The sequence below is a fragment of the Lissotriton vulgaris genome, chromosome 1_1 (assembly GCF_964263255.1).
Source record: "Lissotriton vulgaris chromosome 1_1, aLisVul1.2, whole genome shotgun sequence".
Lineage (NCBI taxonomy): Eukaryota > Metazoa > Chordata > Amphibia > Caudata > Salamandridae > Lissotriton > Lissotriton vulgaris.
In genome coordinates this window covers 1,659,853,540-1,659,874,971 of record NC_141685.1, presented here as the reverse complement: position 1 = coordinate 1,659,874,971, position 21,432 = coordinate 1,659,853,540, and the positions used below count along the sequence as shown (strand labels likewise).

At 46.0% G+C, this 21,432-nt stretch overlaps 1 protein-coding gene across 1 annotated transcript in view; it reads left to right on the top strand.

Annotated features, from left to right (window-relative positions):
- Positions 1–21,432, top strand: part of LOC147750997 (protein NLRC5-like) — a 721,414-nt gene that overhangs the window by 541,745 nt on the left and 158,237 nt on the right. The window contains exon 11 of the mRNA XM_086918889.1: positions 7,558–9,247. Within this exon, the coding sequence (XP_086775015.1) occupies positions 7,558–9,247 (1,690 nt within the window). The remainder of the gene's footprint in view (positions 1–7,557; positions 9,248–21,432) is intronic.

Sequence of the window (21,432 nt, the reverse complement as noted above, 5' to 3'; positions counted from 1 at the left end):
TCGCCTGTCGCTGCTGGTCCCGGATCTGGTCGCCCCAGAGCAGGCTGGGTTTGTTCCCTCACGCAATCTCACGTATAATATCCGCACGGTCCTGGGCACGATCCAGCATGTCAAGCACGAAAGCAAAGCTGTGGCCATATTCTTAGATATGGAGAAGGCCTTCGATTCGGTCGAGTGGCCGTTCATGCTGAAGGTCCTTCGTAAATTCGGCCTCGGGGAGCCGTTTTTGCAAATGCTGGGAGCCCTTTACTACAAACCCACGGCGAGATTGAGGATGGGTAACCTGGTCACTGCTCCCATCGAAATTGGGAGGGGCACGCGCCAAGGTTGTCCCCTCTCTCCGTTGCTGTATGCCATGGTAGCGGAGCCTCTCGCCTGCGCTATGCGAGAGTACCACCGGTTTGAGGGGATCAACTTCCCGACGTACCAAATTGGTATCTCCACATATGCGGATGACACTCTACTATATATCCGAGACCCGGAGACCAACCTCTCTGCGGTGCTGCGGGAGGTGGTGAGGTTTGGGGCTCTTTCGGGCCTCCGCGTCAACTGGTCTAAATCAGTAGCACTGCCCCTGACACCGGTGACGCTCCCTTTTGACTCGGAGTACCCCTTGCAATGGACCACGGACTCCATTCGCTACTTGGGGATACGCATTCATACAGACCCGGAGGTTCTGGTCCGCGAGAATTACGGAGTAGCCTACTCCAAGCTGATGGATGACGTCGAGGTGTGGTCTAGGCTCCCGCTTTCACTCATGGGCAGGATTGCACTCATGAAGATGGTGGTGCTCCCCAGGTTCCTTTTTCTATTCGTGAATATACCAATAGTCCTTTCCAAAGCCTTTTTCCGGCAACTTACACAGACCCTTGTCCGCCTGGCGTGGGGAGGCAAACAACCGCGGGTGCAGTGGAAAACGCTCACCCTTCCTTACGAACAGGGAGGCCTAGGGGCTCCGGATCTGGAGCGATACTACAGGCTCGCACAGGGTGCCCACCTTCATACGTGGATTCATGGGGACCCGGACATCCCTCATGTGAAATTGGAGCGGCTCTTTGCAGACCCCGTCCCGCTTCCGGCGACAGTATGCTATCCGCCTGATAGACGGGTCGGCAATCTGGACTCCATAGCTGCCACGAATCATGCTTGGCATGCTCTGGTCGGCCCCCGTGAGTGCTCCCTGCTGTATTCGCCTTTGCTCCGTGTAGAATGGGCGGCCTGGTTAGCTCCACTTACGGAGAAGGGTGTCCTGAAGGCGCTACGTGACCTTGGCATTGTTACCATGGGGGACCTCTTTTCAGAGGGCACTCTGAAAACGCTGCAACACGTCCTTCAGTCCTGTCCCAGGGCGACGATGCTGCATAGCTTCCAATATCACAGAGTCCGTAGAGCGGCTCTTGCCGTTTTGGGCCCGGACCTTGCTGAACCACCGGTAGTGCCGGAACTCACCTATGTCATCAAAACCCCCTCAGCTCGCAAATTGATCACGGCTCTTAGGTCACTGGGTGATGGTCAACGGCAGTGTCCCCCCTCCAAGGCCCGCTTGGCCTGGCAGACTGACCTCCAATCTCCCATCTCAGACGACATGTGGCGTTATTGTGCCACTAATACTAGGAAGATCTCACTCAACGGCAGGCACCGACTGGTGCATTTTAAATTCCTACAGCGTGTCTACTACACGCCCGAGAGGTTGCACAGGTATGGCCTTCGAGACTCAGCGGAGTGTGAGCGCTGCCACTTTCACACAGCAGACTTTCTCCATATGGCCTGGACTTGTCCTGCAATACACAAATACTGGGTAGAAGTCTTTGCTGACCTCAGTACTATCCTCGGTGAGGTGATCTTGCCCGACCCGGCGCTCGCCTTACTTGGTTTCTCAAAACCCCTTCCTGTGGCGCTGCGACGACTCACAGACATGGCATTGCTCATGGCGAAACGACTGTTAGCATTATGCTGGATGCGGGGGCCGGTCCCTACCAAAAAAAGATGGGAAACAGACCTGCTTTACTGTTGCACGCAATCGGAGGTGTATAGTGAACTCCTACCGCCAAAGAGTAGACCCAAAAACTTTTGGGGTATGTTTCGGGCGTTCCAGAGTGCGAGGGAGGGTGATGAATCGGACCCAGAGAGTGTGGAGCTGGATGTGCTACAGGAAGATGGGGCTGCAGCAGCTGTGCTTGAGGAATATGATAGTTGAAAGCCTTTACGTTGTGTCAGAGTGGTGGTTCTCGCCTGACGTTTGAGGTGTTTGTGTTGGATGTGACTTGTGACGGCCGCGCTGACTGGTTGTGACCGCTGTCCCCCTCTTGGAGCGTCATCTCGCCTTCGTGGGCGTCTGTTTATCCCCCCTTAGCTTAGCTGAGGGGTTCATGGTAGTAGTGTAGGGTGGGAGGTGGGTGGTGGGCACGGGTTTAGGTAGTCTGGCTAGTTCTTCTTTGGGGGAGGGTGGGTTTGTTCTGGTCTGGGTCTGGGTTTCTACGCAGTCCTTCCCGGATGGCTATTTAGATCCTTCCACTTTGACACGCCATGTTGTACCTGGATCTGACTCTGATGGCATTGCGGTGCTTGCATCCTGCTTACAAGTTATAGTTGTCCAACGGTAGCTGATATGTTCTGTTGCCTCTACACACTTGTTCCACACCTGCAAGCTTGCCGCCAGGCCCTTGGGCTGTTGGTTGTTACGGCTGTGTCATTTACTTTTACCCAGGGGTTTGAAGGGTGTGTTTTCTTCCCTTTTCCATTTCTGATGCCGCCGGCCTCCGGGTTGTAGGCGATGTTGGCTGTGTATGTGACTTGGGGTTGTAATAAAGTATAAATTTAATAAAAAAAAAAATAAAAAAAAAAAGACTACCTAGCACGAAGGGTGGCATCATGGGGAGGGACATTGTTGAGACACGCGGACGCCACCCCACTGACGAAATTTCAGTTTCAGCGGGTGCTCGCGATGTCAATTACCGCAGCGGGCTTGGACCCGGGCGCGTTTGGGACCCATTCCTTTCGGATAGGGGCTGCCACTGAAGCTACAGCCAGGGGTCTCAATGTGGAACAAGTGAAACGTGTGGGGCGCTGGTCCTCCAATTGTTATAAGAGGTATGTGCGGTTGCACATGTTGTGAAGCTATGACAATGTACTCACGCTTCTTGTTTTTTGTTTGGTTTTCAGTTACGCAAGCCTTCGAGGCGGGGCGGACTATGCAGTCGACCCAACACCAGGCCAGCGGTCAGACATCACCGGCTGTGAGGAAAGAGGTGTGGGTCGTGGGCCACTCATACGTGAGGCGTGCCGCGGACGTATTCAAAGCAGGTGACATGGTTCACGTAGCTGGGGAATACGGGTACAGGGTGTCCTTCTACGGAAGGGGCGGTCTCTGTATTGACCAGTTTCAGGCATTCTTTGAGGGTTTGTTAGGGCGGACGAGGTCACCGCCGTCTATAGTCATAGTGCATTTAGGGGGCAATGATTTGGTCACCACCGGTAGACGACTTCTCCTAGAGGCAATGCTTTCCACTGTAAGTTGGTTGGCGAGGAAAGTTCCGGGGTGCATAATTGCGTGGTCTCATATGATCCCACGAAAAGTGTGGCGGGGGGCGGTTTCGATTCCTGCTTTGAACCATTCTGTTAGAAAACTTAATAACAAAGTGAGTAGGTTGTTCCGTTCCAGGACATTGCATTCTATCTCGCATGGTTGTATTAATGATGACAGTATGTATCTGGGGGATGGTGTGCATTTGTCTCGGGTGGGAAATGAGTTACTCATAGGAGACTTCTTAGCATGGTTAAAAAACGTTGAAACATGACCTTTAGGTAGGAGTTTTTGTGGGGGTCCGGATAGCCGGTCAACTATCCGGCCTGTGGCGGTAAGGTCATGATCGGTGAGCACTAATTAGTAGATCCCTATGAGTGGGCGTCACCCAACACGGATGGGAGCGCTCGGGAGAGGTGGCCATTGGCCCCTCAATGGGGAGGCGGTCCCTTCTAAGGATGGGTCGCCGGAAGTAAAGGAAAAGGCGGTCAAGGCCCCTTCCTTTGTAGGAGGGGTTACAGCCCCCTCCTGGGGAATTTCCCGGGGCCAGTGACATCTGCGACGGCAGATGCGGTAAGTTGTGTGGGGTTGGGATAAGGTCTACGATACCTTCTAGATACCTCACACGAGTATTCGAACGACCTTTAACTGGCGTCGAGTCTTTAGGTGCCCCCGTCAAGTCAAGGGAAATTGGTAGTAGTTGCACTTGAGGTACGCCTCCGTGCTGTCGCCCCTCCCAAGTGGGAGGGGTAAGTCGGGTTAGGGATCTTGACACCGGTTATGACCTTGCCGTTGGCCCTTAAACGTTAGGATGTACAATTTCAATATGTCAAGAAAATGTTTGTAGGATGCTAGTTCGGCTAGGAGAACCTCTGTATTAGAGAATCTGTTAAGGTTAGCCAAACATCGCAATGTGGTAATGAAATTGTACATAACATGAAACGTTTAATGTTTTAATTTTGTTTTAATAAATACGGCCGGGATGGTCACTCCATCCCACTTCCAAAAACTTCAAGAACTGTTTCCGGTTTCCCTCCTTTTGGGGATTGTGTTGAGAGGGGGTGGCGGGTATCTCGGCCATATGGAAAGGGGCGACCAACTCGGTCCCCCCGAACTTATGGCAGAGTGCCTCGATCCCCCCGGGAAGCCATTTTTTGGGCGGGGGGCGCGTCTCGGCTGGTATGCCCGAAGCGGCGTAGCTGGGGCGCGCCCGTTCCCGCCCTAGAGTGGGCTGGCCTAGACACTGACGCAGCCAGCCACGCCCTCGGGGCAGGCAGGGGCGGGTATACGCCCGCCCTGAAGACGGATAAAAAGGGACGCAAGACCAGAAGACATCCTCTTGTTCTTGTGCCCTGAAGCTGCACCTCCTCGCTGCACGTGAGCTCGGGACAGAACGAAGAGCCAATTTTGACCCACCCACCAGCCCCAGAAGACAGCCAGTTGTTTGTAATAAAGTTGATTAATTTTGCTTCCATTTCGTTTACAGGTTGTGGAGTCATGTGGATATTGAGTATAATAAAGAATGGTCGGTTTGAGTACGTTTTGCCATTAAAGAGATTCAGATATAGTGTTGAATTTTAAGCATGCTCTTTCGGTCATAGTGGCCAATGTATTCTTAGGTTTAGTTAGCATTGTCGTATTTATTTTGGTAGGCGGTAAGGTCATGATCGGTGAGCACTAATTAGTAGATCCCTATGAGTGGGCGTCACCCAACACGGATGGGAGCGCTCGGGAGAGGTGGCCATTGGCCCCTCAATGGGGAGGCGGTCCCTTCTAAGGATGGGTCGCCGGAAGTAAAGGAAAAGGCGGTCAAGGCCCCTTCCTTTGTAGGAGGGGTTACAGCCCCCTCCTGGGGAATTTCCCGGGGCCAGTGACATCTGCGACGGCAGATGCGGTAAGTTGTGTGGGGTTGGGATAAGGTCTACGATACCTTCTAGATACCTCACACGAGTATTCGAACGACCTTTAACTGGCGTCGAGTCTTTAGGTGCCCCCGTCAAGTCAAGGGAAATTGGTAGTAGTTGCACTTGAGGTACGCCTCCGTGCTGTCGCCCCTCCCAAGTGGGAGGGGTAAGTCGGGTTAGGGATCTTGACACCGGTTATGACCTTGCCGTTGGCCCTTAAACGTTAGGATGTACAATTTCAATATGTCAAGAAAATGTTTGTAGGATGCTAGTTCGGCTAGGAGAACCTCTGTATTAGAGAATCTGTTAAGGTTAGCCAAACATCGCAATGTGGTAATGAAATTGTACATAACATGAAACGTTTAATGTTTTAATTTTGTTTTAATAAATACGGCCGGGATGGTCACTCCATCCCACTTCCAAAAACTTCAAGAACTGTTTCCGGTTTCCCTCCTTTTGGGGATTGTGTTGAGAGGGGGTGGCGGGTATCTCGGCCATATGTTTGATCAACACATTTTTAAAGAAATTGATGGAATATTTTCTTGTTTTATTTGGGGATATAGTAAATCACGTTGAGCCATTAAATTCATCAATCTCCCCAAGGAAAGGGGAAGACTTGCCCTTCCAAATTTTAAACTTTATTGGTGGGCGACTATTCTTAATTATAGCAGAGCACTCTTAACCCCAAGCTAGCTATCAGAAGAAATGAGTGGGGTCCCAACTCCACAGGAACTTAGTCTAGGTGTAGAGATGCGAAATCATCTTTGGCGTTTGACATATGATTGCCACTTTAAAAAGGTTTGGTTTAAAACTTTAAAGGGTATCTATATTGCATGGGGTGATACACGTAAAATTCTCGGGATTGGTAGATTCTCGCATTATACATCCATATATCGAAATCACAACCTCCCTGAGACTTTTTCCGATGCATGCATGGAATGGTGGGTCAGGCTTGGTATCACGACACTTGGTTCATTTTACAATTCAATCGGGTTCTGTACATTCGATCTGTTAAAAAAGAGATTTGGTCTGGATCATCGTGATTTTTTTTAAATATCTACAAATTAGGGATTTTATTTTAAAAAAGGGTGGTGGTAACTCCGCAATCCGAAAAATACAATTAATGGAAACGATTACACAAAATAATACAATTAAAATCGGGGAAATTTATACTAATCTGATTACCATGCTGCCTGACGATTTAGATAAAATATCCAAATTTGGCAGGATCAATTAGAGATTCCAGAATCCTCTATTCAGATGGGTTTCGATCATTGTCAATCAATCTTAGTCTTAACCAAACTACAGGCACAATACTACAAGACTTTTTTCCAACTTTATTATACCCCTAAAAAAATAGCTAAGTGGAGTACAGGCAAGGGGACTCAATGTCCTCGATGCTCATTACCGGAAGCAGATTTAATACACGTTTGCAACTTGCAGGGAACTTTTTATTATAAAACAGGAGATATCCACTTTTCTTTCTAAAATTTTTCAAGATAAGATGGAGATAACCACCGCCGAAATCGTAATTGGGGCAAGTGTTGACACACGGCCACCGCACATAAGGGGCTTGATATATGTGGCTATGGCTGAATTTAGAATTTGTCTTGCATCAGCTTGGCTTGATGTATATCCGCCTACATTCCAACATTGGCAAACACGCCTATTGGCGACTTATAGCTTGGAAACTGCAATATATAAGCGAAAGGGACGAAACAGGAAGAAGTTAGGACTTGGATTGAACATACAGGTTAAATAAGGATGTATAGGATGTAACTATTTTTTTCTTAGATCTGTGCAAACCATATTTTTGTATAAATTGTGTCCTCATTCTGACCTTTGCTTATAATTATGTGTATGTTTATATATTCATTTAATTCTCATGCCTGTGCTAGGGTGGGGCGGGGTGGGGGGATGGGTTGTTGGATTAATGTAAAACATCAATAAAGACTGTTTAAAAAAAAAAGGATACAAAGAACATATTTTCTGCTTTTCTACATAAAAATAGTAAGTACTCTGTACTTTGGTGGATGGTTCTAAAATGCAAATAAAGGAAGAAATGTTAAATAATACATTAATTGTTTTCATCATGTAACTGTCCTTCTTGTGTTTCGTTTTTTACATCAGATTCGAATCATGGGTTCAAGAGAAAAGTCTGTCAAAGGCAAAGCTCCTGCTGCAAAATGGGGAAAGGAGTCATGGAGGAGGATCACTGTTTAGAAAGAAAACTAATTGTTCTTCGCACGGCTGACCTGTGCACAGACACCAGGGGTGATTTTCAGGACGCTGTCGCGGACACCATCACTTCACGAGAACTGTTCACAGCCCAGAAGAGAAGTCTGACATCAGAACGGATGTTGATCTTGGGAGAAGCTGGAATGGGGAAAACATGTCTTTGTGAGGAAGTTGAACTGGATTGGAAGAATGGGAAAAGGGACATAGTCTACAAATATGTTTTCTATTTCACATTCAGCGAGCTGAGTTCCTTACCGACGCCATTGAATGTGAGGGAACTCATAGAATCTAAATGTAAAAACGTGACAGAAGTGCCCAGTGATCTGCTCGGTTCAGATACACTCCTCATTTTCGATGGCCTGGATACGTTGATGCATGAGATAGAGGATTTGGAAGAATGTCTGGGAAATGCTGAGACTCCCATGAATATCACAACACTGCTCTCCGGCATTTTAACAAAGAAGCTCCTCCCAGACATTCATGTTTTGGTAACGGCCGGGTTCAATGTTTGGAGAGACTGGAAGGAACACTTCACTTTAACTTTTGTAATGCTGGAGTTTGAAGAAAAGGATATTCAAAAACACATTGAATTGTTGTCTAAATTGAATGGATTACCACCTAATTGCTACACGTTTATCGAAGATTACAACCTGTCCAGCCTTGTGTCTGTTCCTCTCCTGAATCTCGCTTTTTGTGAGATTTGCCGGGAGAATGAGCTTGAACGTTATAAAGGTAAGCTTGACACCCACAGCCGACTGTTTGCTTCACTCCTCCAGTGCACTTTGGGAAACATCTCACCAGAGGTAGTCCTGGATGTTGACGAAAGCCAGTCCATCATACAGCCTGCAGAACGGAAATTGAACCCAAACATTAAAACGGCTTGTGAGCAGCTGGCTGAACTCTCATACGAAAAACTTATTACTAATTGCCTTGAACTCAAGAGAGAGGAATTACCCAAAGACTTGGATCTTCTTCTCAAGCACTTATGCAAATTCTTCCTGATGGAGCAAAGTGGGAGCAGTGTTTATAACTATCGGCATCACAGTGTACGAGACATGTTTGCTTCCTTCTATTGTGCAGGGAAAATCCAAAACAATGATGAGCTCATAGAGTGCCTGGATGCCTGGGCTTTCGGTGAGATCCCAACACATCCTACAAACGTTCTTCTTCAGGGCATTGCTGGAACAAAGCAGGAATGTTTACACAACTTCATCCGGTTCTTCTTGGGCTTCATGGCTTATGAAAAGATGGACGACATCTTGTTCAATCCACGGCCCCTCGAGGATGATCGAAGGCCATTCCTGATTCAATGGATGCAGGAATGGGTTAATAGAAAGGACACTGATTTGCTGAACATCTTTCATTGTGTGTTTGAACTGCATGACACTGAAGTGGCAACAGCTGTATCGAAGAGCTTCAAGTCTGTGAGTCTGTATGTTACCCAGCTCTACCCTGTAGACCTCACAGCCATGCAATACAGTCTGAGTGAAGCCAAACTTGAAAAATTGGACCTACGGGCCTGCGGGCTGCGTGATGGAAGCCTAGAGTTACTACCAATGATAGGAAGATGTAAAAGTGCCTGGTAAGTAATTCAGAATTGAGTAAAGATTGGTAGATAATGGTTTTAGACACATTTAAAATCTTTCAACTTAGTGGCAAGCTTATGAACTGTGTAGTTATGTATTCCAAGTTGTTTTGTCTCCCTTTTTAAACCATAATAACTCACCCTGTCACGCCGCACATAAGTTATAATTCATCAAGCCCACAATACTTACAAATGTGTTAAGCAATAAAATAAATAATAACAACTTTTGCACCGAGTTAGGAATGAAACTACTTTCTCCAAACCATCGTCCTTCTCCTGTACACCAACTCTATCTACAGAGAAAGCTTCTGCGCTACCCCAGGGCCTTCAACTGCTGCAAAATCTATCCAGACTCCTCGGGCCCTTATTACACCGGACTATTTATCCCTTTAAATAAAACAAGTATAATTATTGGCACAATGGACACAATATGAAACACAGACGGTGCTTGAGGATGGACGAAAAACAACTGTGAGGGAGGGTCCTCTACTATAGGGGGTGCGTCCAAGGCGTGTAACTATAGAACTTTATACCAGGTCTCTAGGAATGAAATGGACTAATACTCGAGGAGCAGAAAACTGTTTGTGATAAATTCCTTAGTGCAACCCTCCTTCTCAGAAAGAGTAACTGACATCAGAAGCCAACACGTCACCTGTCTTATATTCTGTACATCCCCAGCAACTCCCATATATAATCCTCAAAAAGACAAGTAATTGATTTGTTTGCCACAAACAAAAATCACTTACAGATGGATACATTTGCAATTTGACTTGTTAAACAGTATCCCCGTTTTCTGTGTTTTACTACCTTTTTGGAAAACGCCTGACCAGCAGTAAGAAACGGAGCTTATTCTTTATTTTAAAACGATATCCGTCCAATCAAGTAATCCTTTATGTTCTTATTGTAAGAAGGCCATACCAGTGCGAGTCTATTTACCCACATCCATTATACAACATAACTCTCTGACATGGCAATGATCGAGCTATGCCAGCAATGGAATCTCCAATTCATGCATGAAAGGTGCTTGAATTCTGTTAGCCCTGCAAGATAATCCTGGGGCAGAATGTGTCTTAGACAAATTACTCTAACAGGATATAACAATGTCAATTAGATTTAAAGTGAAAAAGATGTAGCTAAATAAATTTAAAAAAAGTAGCTGTCTTCCTTGTAAATAGTGGAATTCTGAAAAAGGCATCATTCTTTAATTCAGTAAAACGGAGTGACACAAATACAAATCCAATGATACTGTAGAGGCCTGAATGCAGTGGTAAAATAAGATTACGATTCAGGACTCTCTGTCTCTCTCACACACAGGCACACACACGCACACACATACAGACACACACACACACAGTACAGGGATCTTTCACACATGCACCCAAATGCCCTCATTCAGAGCGTTTCAATAAAGGTGGACGTGTGGTGCAACAAGGGCAAGTACTGCAAGGAGGAATACCGCGAATGGTAACATTTGCAGTAGGAATATGCATATGGTAAAGCAAAAATTGCTGACATAATGAGCTCACATAAAAAAGTAAATCCTGATTGAGCTGCTGATAGAGCGCGCGCTCACCTGCTCAACATACTCACCTGGGCCCATAAAACTATGTATATATTTAAACAGGTAAACCTACACTCAATCATTTTAATTTTTACCATTCGGTATCTTTACCATTTGACTTACCAATCCAAGTCACCGATACCTAGAGTCCTACAGGATCAAGGGAGTTAGCCACCCATAAGCTAACTCCGGCACCCATAGCTAAAGTGCAGCGCTAGCGTCACACCACTCTCTGCAGCTAACAGCTGAACCACGATTGGGTCATCGAACTCCTCTCCAGAACTCCGATTGGGTTATCGAATCTTCTGTCAGAGTGCTCCGCCAGCACCTCTGCTCTCGATCACCTATTGAGTGCGTTGGGTCAGTGACAGGTCAGCTATTCGGACAAGTCGGACAATCTAACTAACTAAGCCTACCCTAGTTATACAATTTTCCAAGTCAGTGTACCATCCCCCAATGTTACAAATGTGTGAATACCACAATTTTATTGGTCAAAAGATGAGGAGAAGTCATCACACCATATTAATATGAGGTAACTTGTCAATCATGTATTTAAATGTTCCCTCCCATGACTTTATCTTCCCATGTACTTTTATTCCACCCGGCAGTGAATGTAACAATAACATACAATATTTTAACAAATTATTCTATTCAGCTTCCTCTGGCATGGTGAGGTCATTTTCCTCATAGTTTCTCAGTTCATGGCTGATTCTGGCACTGGTTAAATGCCATGGCTTCAGTGGCTTGAGTTTCTTTGCGCAGGCGCAGTTCCTCCAAAGATGGAGTTCAGAAGTACATTTTGGGCCCAAATGCGATACATGCAAAAATAGAAGAGAAACAGTTTTAGAGACACAGAATAAATGAATGCACTGTATACCACTTATATCTATTCTATTCCCATTATTTTATTTTAACTATTGTATTAAAGGTTAGGCAGAACGAACAGCTTAGCAAAAGCAGCGATGCAAGCTTCTTGCATGTTAGGACACAAAACCACCATCTTAGTTCTAGTGCGCAGAAGCAGTTTCCCACCAAACGAAGTAATACGTCATGTCACATGAGTGTGACAGACGCATGCGCAGTAGAAAATCCTGCGTAGCAGCAGCTATTTTAATGCAAGCGGATTATAGTTAGTAAAAGCACATTGTCGAGCTTCCCCTAGATACTAGAAATGTCGTGTAAATGCAATATTAATATAACAAATTCATGCTAGTTAGTACATTAATATTATTTTCGAGAGGGCTGATTACAAGAAAGTCGCTTTACATATGCAACCTTGCTGCATCAATCCCTTCTTTGATGATATTTTATATCATCAACAATTAATGAAACAGATGCCAACTTTCACATATCACCCAACTCAATTTTCTCAAACTTTCTGTTAAGTTTCTTTTTATTATTCATGTGAAGGTTTTTCACTTTCTTGTACAAATGTCCATTCAACTCTTCTAATTCAATTTAATTAATATTTCTTTTCTTTTCTTTCTTATTCACTGTATATGTCTTTTTATGCTTGCGACAGTTGCAACAATTTATTACCCCTAAAATCAGTAGGCTATTCCCACCATTGGCATCAGTATTCTACCTACAAAACTTTTTCCTACGTTAGACAACCAACTACCTATAGAGGAGAGACCATCTGTAAGTCTCTTCCATGCACTATCAACCTCCAGTGGTTTGAGTTCTTTTTCTAAATATGTAATATTCCTTACATACCCTTTAATTTCTACACTTTTGTCAGGTATGTAAAGGCAACAATGTTGCCCTTTCAGCATTCTGCAGACTCCACCCTCTTTTGCCAACAAGGTATCAAGAGCAAGTCGATTTTGTAAAACCATTGAGATTACCGCAACTAGTTCAGTATTGATCATTGAGAATCCTCCAGCAGTGTCAGTCGATAAACGATCCACCACTGTTGACAATTTGTAAATTCTTTGAGTATTCAGAACCACTCCCACTGAAGGTATGAATGCACTAAATATATCACCTACAATTTCTGCAAAACTAGCTCCTATACTATGCATTAGCCCATTAGTTTCTTCATTGCTTCCAGTGATTTTGTTTACATGATATACCTTTGGAAATACTATTCCAAAATAGCAACTCCCATACCAATGATCAGGCAATTTGTAATATGCTTTGTTCCCACATATGTAATACATTCCAGGAAATACTGTATCAGTTCCATCTTTAAAACCCCAACCCCCAATTACCTTATAATTGTGTTCACATTCACTAGAACCAATGAATATATTGTTATAATAACTCGTTCTCTCCCTGTGGAGACAAAGTTTCCCTTTCTTTTCAAAGTCAAGCAACATAGCAGGATGAGTTTTGCCATTCAAGGTGTATTCTTTATTTTCTGCCCATTTAGGAATTTTTTGTTTCTGTTCAGTAGCTTTTCTCTGGAAATCCTCTCTCCTTTTATCAACTAAATTCAAAAATATCTTTTCCTTTTCATGTAAAATGCATGCATGCAACCAATGAATATATTGTTATAATAACTTGTTCTCTCCCTGTGCAGACAGAGTTTCCCTTTCTTTTCAAAGTCCAGCAACATAGCAGCATGAGTTTTGCCATTCAAGGTGTATTCTTTATTTTCTGCCCGTTTAGGAATTTTTTGTTTCTGTTCTGTAGCTTTTCTCTGGAAATCCTCTCTCCTTTTCTCAACTAAATTCAACAATATCTTTTCCTTTTCATGTAAAATGCATGCTCATTTTTTTTGTGCTTCAGCTATATCTATTGTACCTATTGTTAGAAAATATTCACCCATATAACGAGTTATGTCACCCTTAGTATGTACAGGATTCAGGTTACTATGAATAGGAAGTTCAGAGAAAATCACATCTGAATTAGAATAATAATATTGCAAAGGTCATTTTTTTATAAAATAAACTAGCTAAAATACTACATGAAATACCATAGGTCAGGGGCAAGTGGTGGTAAGTGACACCCTCTACTACAGACAATGGTAGCTTCATACAAAGATAGCAACCGCTTATTTCCATTGCTTCTACATAATGTACTAATAGATTAGCGAATATGTTCAAGTGTGTTCTATTTCTAACTTTATTGTAATGTAATTCTTCCTCATCTGATGCTTCTAATTCTATTCTTTGCGTCTAAAATTATCCATTCCTCCATGTATATTTAACTTTTCAGGTGCATCTACTTTCTCATGAATATTAGTGTTATTCTTCTCACTTTTATTCATTAGGTAAGGAATAGCTACTGTCAGTCCTAACAATACTATGAGTATTATTACTTTACTACATGTGCATATTCTACAGCATGTTTTAAGCAGTTTCTTTTCGGTTTACAATTAACAGTATGATCAGCAATTTTTTAACTAAGGAGACTTAGCCCCTCTTTGAGACTATTCACAGAATTTTAACCTGTGAATTTTTCAAGCTGGTCTCACTTCTTCGTCTGTTGGATCATCAATCAGTTCGTCATCACTTTCATCACTTAGTTCTAAATTTTCAAAATCTTCAAGGATGACATAGGTCCATTCGGGGCCTCTGAACTTATTAATCAGTCTTTTCAGCCGCGGACTCCTCCTTCTTGGTTGTTCTGTGGAAAAAGCCCAGTTTGACTTGATATTTCATTTACTTGCTCCGGTTCTACATTTATTGTTTTAAGGTGAAATTTCAATCTTTTGACAAAACCAGGCCACTTATCTCCTTTTCTGAGTCTTTTAGCTGGTACTGTGCTTCGATTTTCTTCAATTGCTCTTTTATTCTCGTTCAGTTGTGGCACAATTTGTACATCTTCGTTGCCTGTATCCCTCTCTATCTGTCTTGGTCCAGGTCTTGCTTCTGTTTCTTCTGCCTGGATGCTAATCTGGCCTCGTTCAGGAGTGTGCTGTATTTAATTTTGATTTTGTTTGTTTTCTTCTTCCTGAACACGTTTTTCTACATCTATCTGATCCTGCTCAGGTATCTCGATCTCTTGTTTTTCTTCTTCCTGAGCCTTTGCCCTATTACCTATCTATCACTCCTCAGACTCTGAAACTGTGACAGGTATCTGGACTGTCTGACTATATTGATCTCTCCTTATCTGTTCCTCCTCAGAATTACTACTGGCTTTGATTTCTGTAATCTGAGTATGTTCTTCTATTCCTGACTCATTCTCACTATCACTCTGTCTATCTAAATAAATCTGGCTTCTGGTTCTCACAACATCTGCAGGAATGTCAATTACAGGAATCCATTCATCCTGACTGGTGCTCGGTTGTTCATCATCAACTACTTCGGAATCACTTTCTTGGGACTCCTCAGCTGCACAACCTTCAGCTTCAGTTTCATCAGGTTCAGTCACTCTTTTAGTGTGACTTGCATGGATCCAATTCGGAACTCCCCTGCACTTTACAGCTGTAGTGGTGACCAATATCACTTGTTTTGGCCTTCCCCACCTGGAAGCTAGGGAAGATTCTCGAGTATGTTTCTTTATCACAACCCAGGCACCTGGAATCAGATCATGTGCTGGAGTTGATTGTCTGGTGCCATCGTCTTCTCCAACCTGGTGAGAGATAGAACACACTTGGTCAGCCAGTTCTTTGCAGTACTCTAGTACTAAGTCATCAGATATATTTATCAGCTTGTGTCCTGGCACCCATGCTTGCCTCATTGCTCTTCTCATGAGTATCTCATGAGGACTCACACCTGTATTTCTGTCAGGAATGCTTCTGAGTCCCATCAAAACAAGAGGTAAAGCATCTGACCAATCTAACCGAGTACATTCATATATCTTTCCCAACCTTGATTTGATTGTGCCATTTAGTTGTTCTACCACTCCAGAAGCCTCTGGCGATATGCACAGTGCAGTCTTTGCTCAATTTTGAATGCTTCACAGATTAGACCAATTATTTCATTATTAAAATGACTCCCTCAGTCTGATTCAATTGTTACTGGAAAACTGAAACGAGGTATGAGTTCTCTGAGTAGTAGTTTGTACTGTGATGCTATCATTCCTGCGTGTAGGGTAAGCTTCCACTCATTTTGAGAATAGGCAGACAATGACAAGAACATACTTCATTCCTCGGCGAGGGGGTTACTGAATAAAATCAATCTGAAGACAAACAAAAGGGCCTTCTGCTTTCCCAATCTTTCCTGGCAACACTACAGTTTTCTTCCCAGGATTCATTTGCCGACAAATTAAGCACCTATGACAAAGACTCACTACTACATTCCTGAACTTTGCATTAAACCAAGTTTGTCTGAACAATCTGATCATGGCATCCCGCCCTAGGTGAGAATCACCATGGTACATCCTAGCCATAGGAGCAAGCATACAGTCTGGTAACACAGGCCTTCCATCAAGGTAAACAATGACACCATCTCCAGCCTTTCTTTGACAACCTATTTTTGCCCATTCCTCCCTTTCTTTTTGCTCTGTATCATTTTGCAAGTCTCTCACATCTTCCCACGTTTTCACTCTTTCAAGCAACATAAATTGGCAGCTGTTTCCATTTGTTTAAATTTTCTTGTTTATTGTAATTTTACTTGTGGCACAATATTGAGATAATTGGTCAGCATATCGGTTACCTGCTGTCACTCTGTCATTGCCAGATTGATGAGCAGCACACTTGACCACAGCCACTGTTTCTGGTAATTGGATTGCTTTCAGCAAATCTTTCACATAATTTCCATTTTTAATAGGAGTGCCTGACGAAGTCAGAAACTCCCTCTGCATCCAGAGTTGGCCAAAATCATGCACAACTCCATAGCCATATTGGCTATCAGAATAAATGGTTACTTTTACATTTTCCCAATTTTACAAGCTTTTGCCAATGCAATTAATTCAGCTACTTGTGCAGATTTGACTAAAGATTTGAGGTAAATAGGATGCTTCAACTGGACACCATAGAGTGCATACAGCATAAGGAGCACTCAAACCTCCTTCCTCATGTCGCATGCATGAACCAACTACAAATAGCTCATGTTCTGAGTTTATTAGTGGCTCTTCTCGTATATCTGGGTGAGGTTTAGTACAGTATTCTGTAAGATCAATACAATTGTGTTCGACTTCATTTTTGACTTCTGCAAAGTGTGAATCAGGCAATAATGTTGCTGGGTTCAGAATATTACACCTAGCAATAGTCATGTTTTCTGCACCTACAAGAATTCGTTCATACTTAGTCAGCCAACTAGGAGTTAGGTACTGAGTTTTAGTTCTGGTCAACAAAATCACAACTGCATGTGGGACATATACAGTTACTGGATGTCCCATAATAATGGACTCACTTTTCTCAAGACTCATGCAAGTTGCTGCTACTGCTTTCAGACATCCTGGCAATGCAGCTGCCACTGGTTCCGATGTAGAAGAAAAATATGCAACAGGACGTCTCATCAGACCATGGGTCTGAGTCAGAACTGAAAGTGCACAATTGTCTCGTGTATCACAAAACAATGCAAAATCTTTTGAATAGTCAGGCATTCCTAATGCTGGAGCTGAACACAGACATTCTCGTAATTTTAGGAAAGATGACATGCTTTCATCATCCCATTCTACTGGGTCTTTTGCTCTTTTCTTTGTCATTTGTATCAATGGTTTTGCTAGGACTGCAAATCCCACAATCCATTGCCTGCAGTAACCTACAACTCCAAGAAACATTCTGATTTCTTTCTGTGTTTGAGGTAGATTCATGTTTTGAATTATTCTGATTCGTTCAGATGTAACTCTTCTGACACCTCTCTCTATCTGGTGCTCCAGATATTTCACTGATGTGGTACACAATTGCGGTTTCTCAGGTGATACTTTGTGTCCTCCTTTACCTAAATGATTCAGTAGAGCAATGGTATCAACAACACAGTCATTTCAATTCTTAGATGCCACCAGTAGGTCATCTATATACTGCACCAGGACTGATTGTCCAGGCAATATTAGGGATTCAAGGCACTTTTTCTTAATCATCTGATCAAAAATCGATGGACTTTCCGTGTACCCGTGAGGGACACGATTCCAAGCGTAGATATGTTCATCGAACTTGAATGAGAAAAGATACTTGCTTTCTGGATGCAATGGTATAGAAAAAAAGGCATGGCACATATCTTTTACAGTAAACCAGCCTGCTGCCCACGGTATTTGGTACAAAATCACAGCAGGGTTTGACACAACTGGACAACATGGGACAACAACTTTATTAATTTTGCGAAGGTCTTGTACGACCCTGTACTTTCCGCTCGGTTTCTTTATGCCAATTATGGGTAAATTACATGGACTGCTCATTATCCCCTGCAAAATACCTGCTTCAAGGTGGCGTGGCTGAGCCAGCACCAAAGGCGGTCCTTTAGAGCGAGAGCTCTGACCAGCCATTCTATATCCTGATGCAGTATCCTGGCCCTGAGCATCTATAAGGGCGCTGCTTCCTTGTGCGGGATCGCTTGTCCTGAGGGACTCACCCGGTGGCGGTAGCGGCGATCTCATCGGCCCCGGAAGGGGTGCGGTGGCTCGGCGGAGTAGAGAGGCCTGCGGGGACCGACGGAGCATAGAGCCGGGACGTCGATTCTCACACGGCCTGGTGAAGACGCGCTTGGCTGTCTGCGAGTGCGGGGAGGTGGGGCTGCCACAGACAAGGCGTGGCTCGGTCCGATTCTCGCGGAGCTGAGCGTGTTGGTGATCCTGGCTGGCCCCATGACAGCATTGACACTGGAGCGGGGGAGTGGACATAATGGTGCCCGAGAGCGCCGAGCAGAGCACTACTCGGGGGAGGCCCGGCGGGAGCAGACGCCATTTTGAGGCACATCGTCTACTCTCGTGAGGGCCTGGAGTGAGGAGGGAGCCTGTGGAGCCCCGGCTTGTGGAGCGGTGCCCTTGGCTGTGGCGTGATGCCGACGACCCCCCTGCGGCATGGCTGAGCTGGTGGAGGCTGCCCGGTGAGATCTGTGGTGTTCTTGGACTGTGATGAGTAGGGTGGGCATGCGAGGAGTGATAGAGCATGTTGGCCTCCCTTCCCCCCCCCGCGTTGACCGTCCTGAGAGGCTGCTCATTCCTGTGGTGGTGCGGCTCGGGGGCCAAATCGGCTCCGGCGGGGGCCTAGGGTAATCCGGTGACCGGTGCGGAGTGCCTGTGTAGAAGCCCACTGGGGGTGCAGCTGGGGCCGGTTGGCTTCGGTCTCCTGGCAGGGGGCCTCGATGGAGTGGTCCATCGCCCTCTTTGCTTGCCCGCGTTCCAGAGACCGGGGGTCTGCTCTGTGACTATACATGTCCAGCCCGAGTGGCTGAAAGATTCCTGAGGTGGGCTAATTGACTTGCCTGTTGCTATCCCTGGCCTCTGACCTGCTGGGGTTAGGAGCGGTGGAGTGGGGAGCCCTATCGCCTGGGGTATAATACGCTGCCACGATGACACGGGACAGCAGCGGCCGTACCAAGCAGGGAAATCTCGACAAATTCACGGAGGTGGGCCAGGCGATTGGCGCAGAGGGATCCCAGACCCAGACACCCGATAATGCTGCGCTGTTGGCAGCCATAACACAGTCCAGGGACATACTGGACGCCAAGATCGGGGCCGTGGGCTCGGATGTTACATTGCTCCGCCAGGACCTGAGGAATGCCGTGGAGCGAATAACCGGCACTGAGACCCGCATATCGGAGGTGGAGGATGACGTGTCCATTCTCAATAGGAAGGTCGCAGCCATGGAAAAAATACAAAAGGACCTGGCTATGCAGGATGAGGACGCAGAAGGGCGGGCTCGGCGGAACAACCTACGCTTCATGGGATTTCCGGAGGGCTGTGAGGGTGACAACGTGGAGCGCTTTCTTGCCCAGTGGCTGGAGGGGTGGATTCCCCCAGATACTCTCTCTCACTGTTTTGTGGTGGAGCGGGCTCACCGAGCCCTGATGCAGAAACCCCCGGTTGGGGCACGCCCGCGGCCGATCATCGCCAAATTCCTGAATTACTCTGATCGGGACACCATTCTGCGACAGGCGAGGGTGAAGGCCTTCCTCACACACCATAACACAACCATCCTTATCTTCCCAGATTACACACGGATGGTGTAGCAGCAGCGACAATCCTTTCTTGCAGCCAAGGCCCGCCTCCGAGGCCTCAAGCTTCAGTATGCCTTGCTTTACCCGGCGCGGTTGAGAGTGATCTTTAAGTCCTGCACACTGTTCTTCGATTCCCCAGAGGAAGTCTTCAAATGGACGGATGAAACTGTGAAAATTCGAGTCAGCACACCACAGGGGGGAGAATCGGATTCCTCCTCGAGTGGATTGGCCAGGGAGGATCGTGGCAGTCAACAGCGACGCCGCGGGAGATCGAAGTCTGGACATTGTTCACGCTCTGGCTCTGCGCCTCGCCGGAGTGCCCAGAATCCGGAGCAGCAATCAGAAGTGGAATAATGCGTGGGACCTTCGCACAGGACTAAATGTATGGTAATTGCAGATGCTTGTTCCCTGGGGCTGGGAGCCTGGCCCAACAGGTGTGGGTGGGTGGGGGTGAAAGCCCCTTTGTTATGGGTTGTCATTTGGGGATCCATTGGAGGGGGTGGTTCTTGTTCCCCCGTTGGGGACTAGGCTACGATCCGACCGAGACAGGTGCTTCCATGGTAGGGAGGTACGGGGTGGGGGGTGGAGGGTGGAGGGTGGGGTGGGTGTTTGGGTTTTGGGTCGGGGGTTTGGTTGCGCATGTTTTACTGCTGTGTGATTGCCACGTTCTTTGCGTTCTGAGCCATGGGGATACCTGCGGTTTCCACTGTAATATTCTCTTATGTCTACTGCTGAGGAGGGAGGGCGGGTAGCCCCTGGCTCCCTGCGCATACCTAGCTGGAATGTGCGGGGAGTGTTGGACAAAGTGAAATGGGGGGCTGTTCTCCAAGATGCTAAGCGGGCCGGGGCAGACGTCCTATTTCTTCAGGAGGCGCACCTACTTGGCACAAAGGCGCTATGCCTACAACGGTTTTGGTTCACTCACGTCTATCATTCGGGCTTCACAAGGGGTTCTAGGGGCGGTTACTATCCTTATCCATCGCAGGGTCCCGTATTGGCATGATAAACTTTGGACTGACACACAGGGGAGGTATTTTTTGTACAGGGCAGGGTGGGGGAGGACGGGGTGACCCTAGGTAGTGTGTATTCCCCACCACCGCTACAGTGGCCCTTGGTAGAGAAGCTCATGTCTCTTTGGAGCACCATGCCGGATACCCGCTCTATTGTCGGGGGGGATTGGAACGATGTAATGGACATTGGTAGCAATAGGTGGCAGAGTGGGGCGCCTGATGAGGGAGGAGGGGGGTGGGGGGACCGCCCACCAAATTGCATGCCCACGGGACTGGACTGGACGGATGTCTGGAGATATAAGCACGGCTCACGTAGGGACTACACCTATCTCTCAGTAGTACACGGCTCATATTCCAGATTGGACTACATAATTGTCCCTAGGGGGTTGGCATATAGAATACTGTTGGAGGACATTTTACGGAGAGCCTTGTCGGATCATTCATCGTTAGCCCTCAAGTTCAGCGTTGGTCTGGCTAGACAGCCGTTTCGGTGGCGCGTGTCGGGGTGGCACCTACTGCAGGACGCATACAGGCAGCATATAACCAAAGAAATCAATCACTACCTGGAAGCCAACGTAGGCTCTGTGGACTCCCCAACCACCCTCTGGGAAGCCTTAAAAC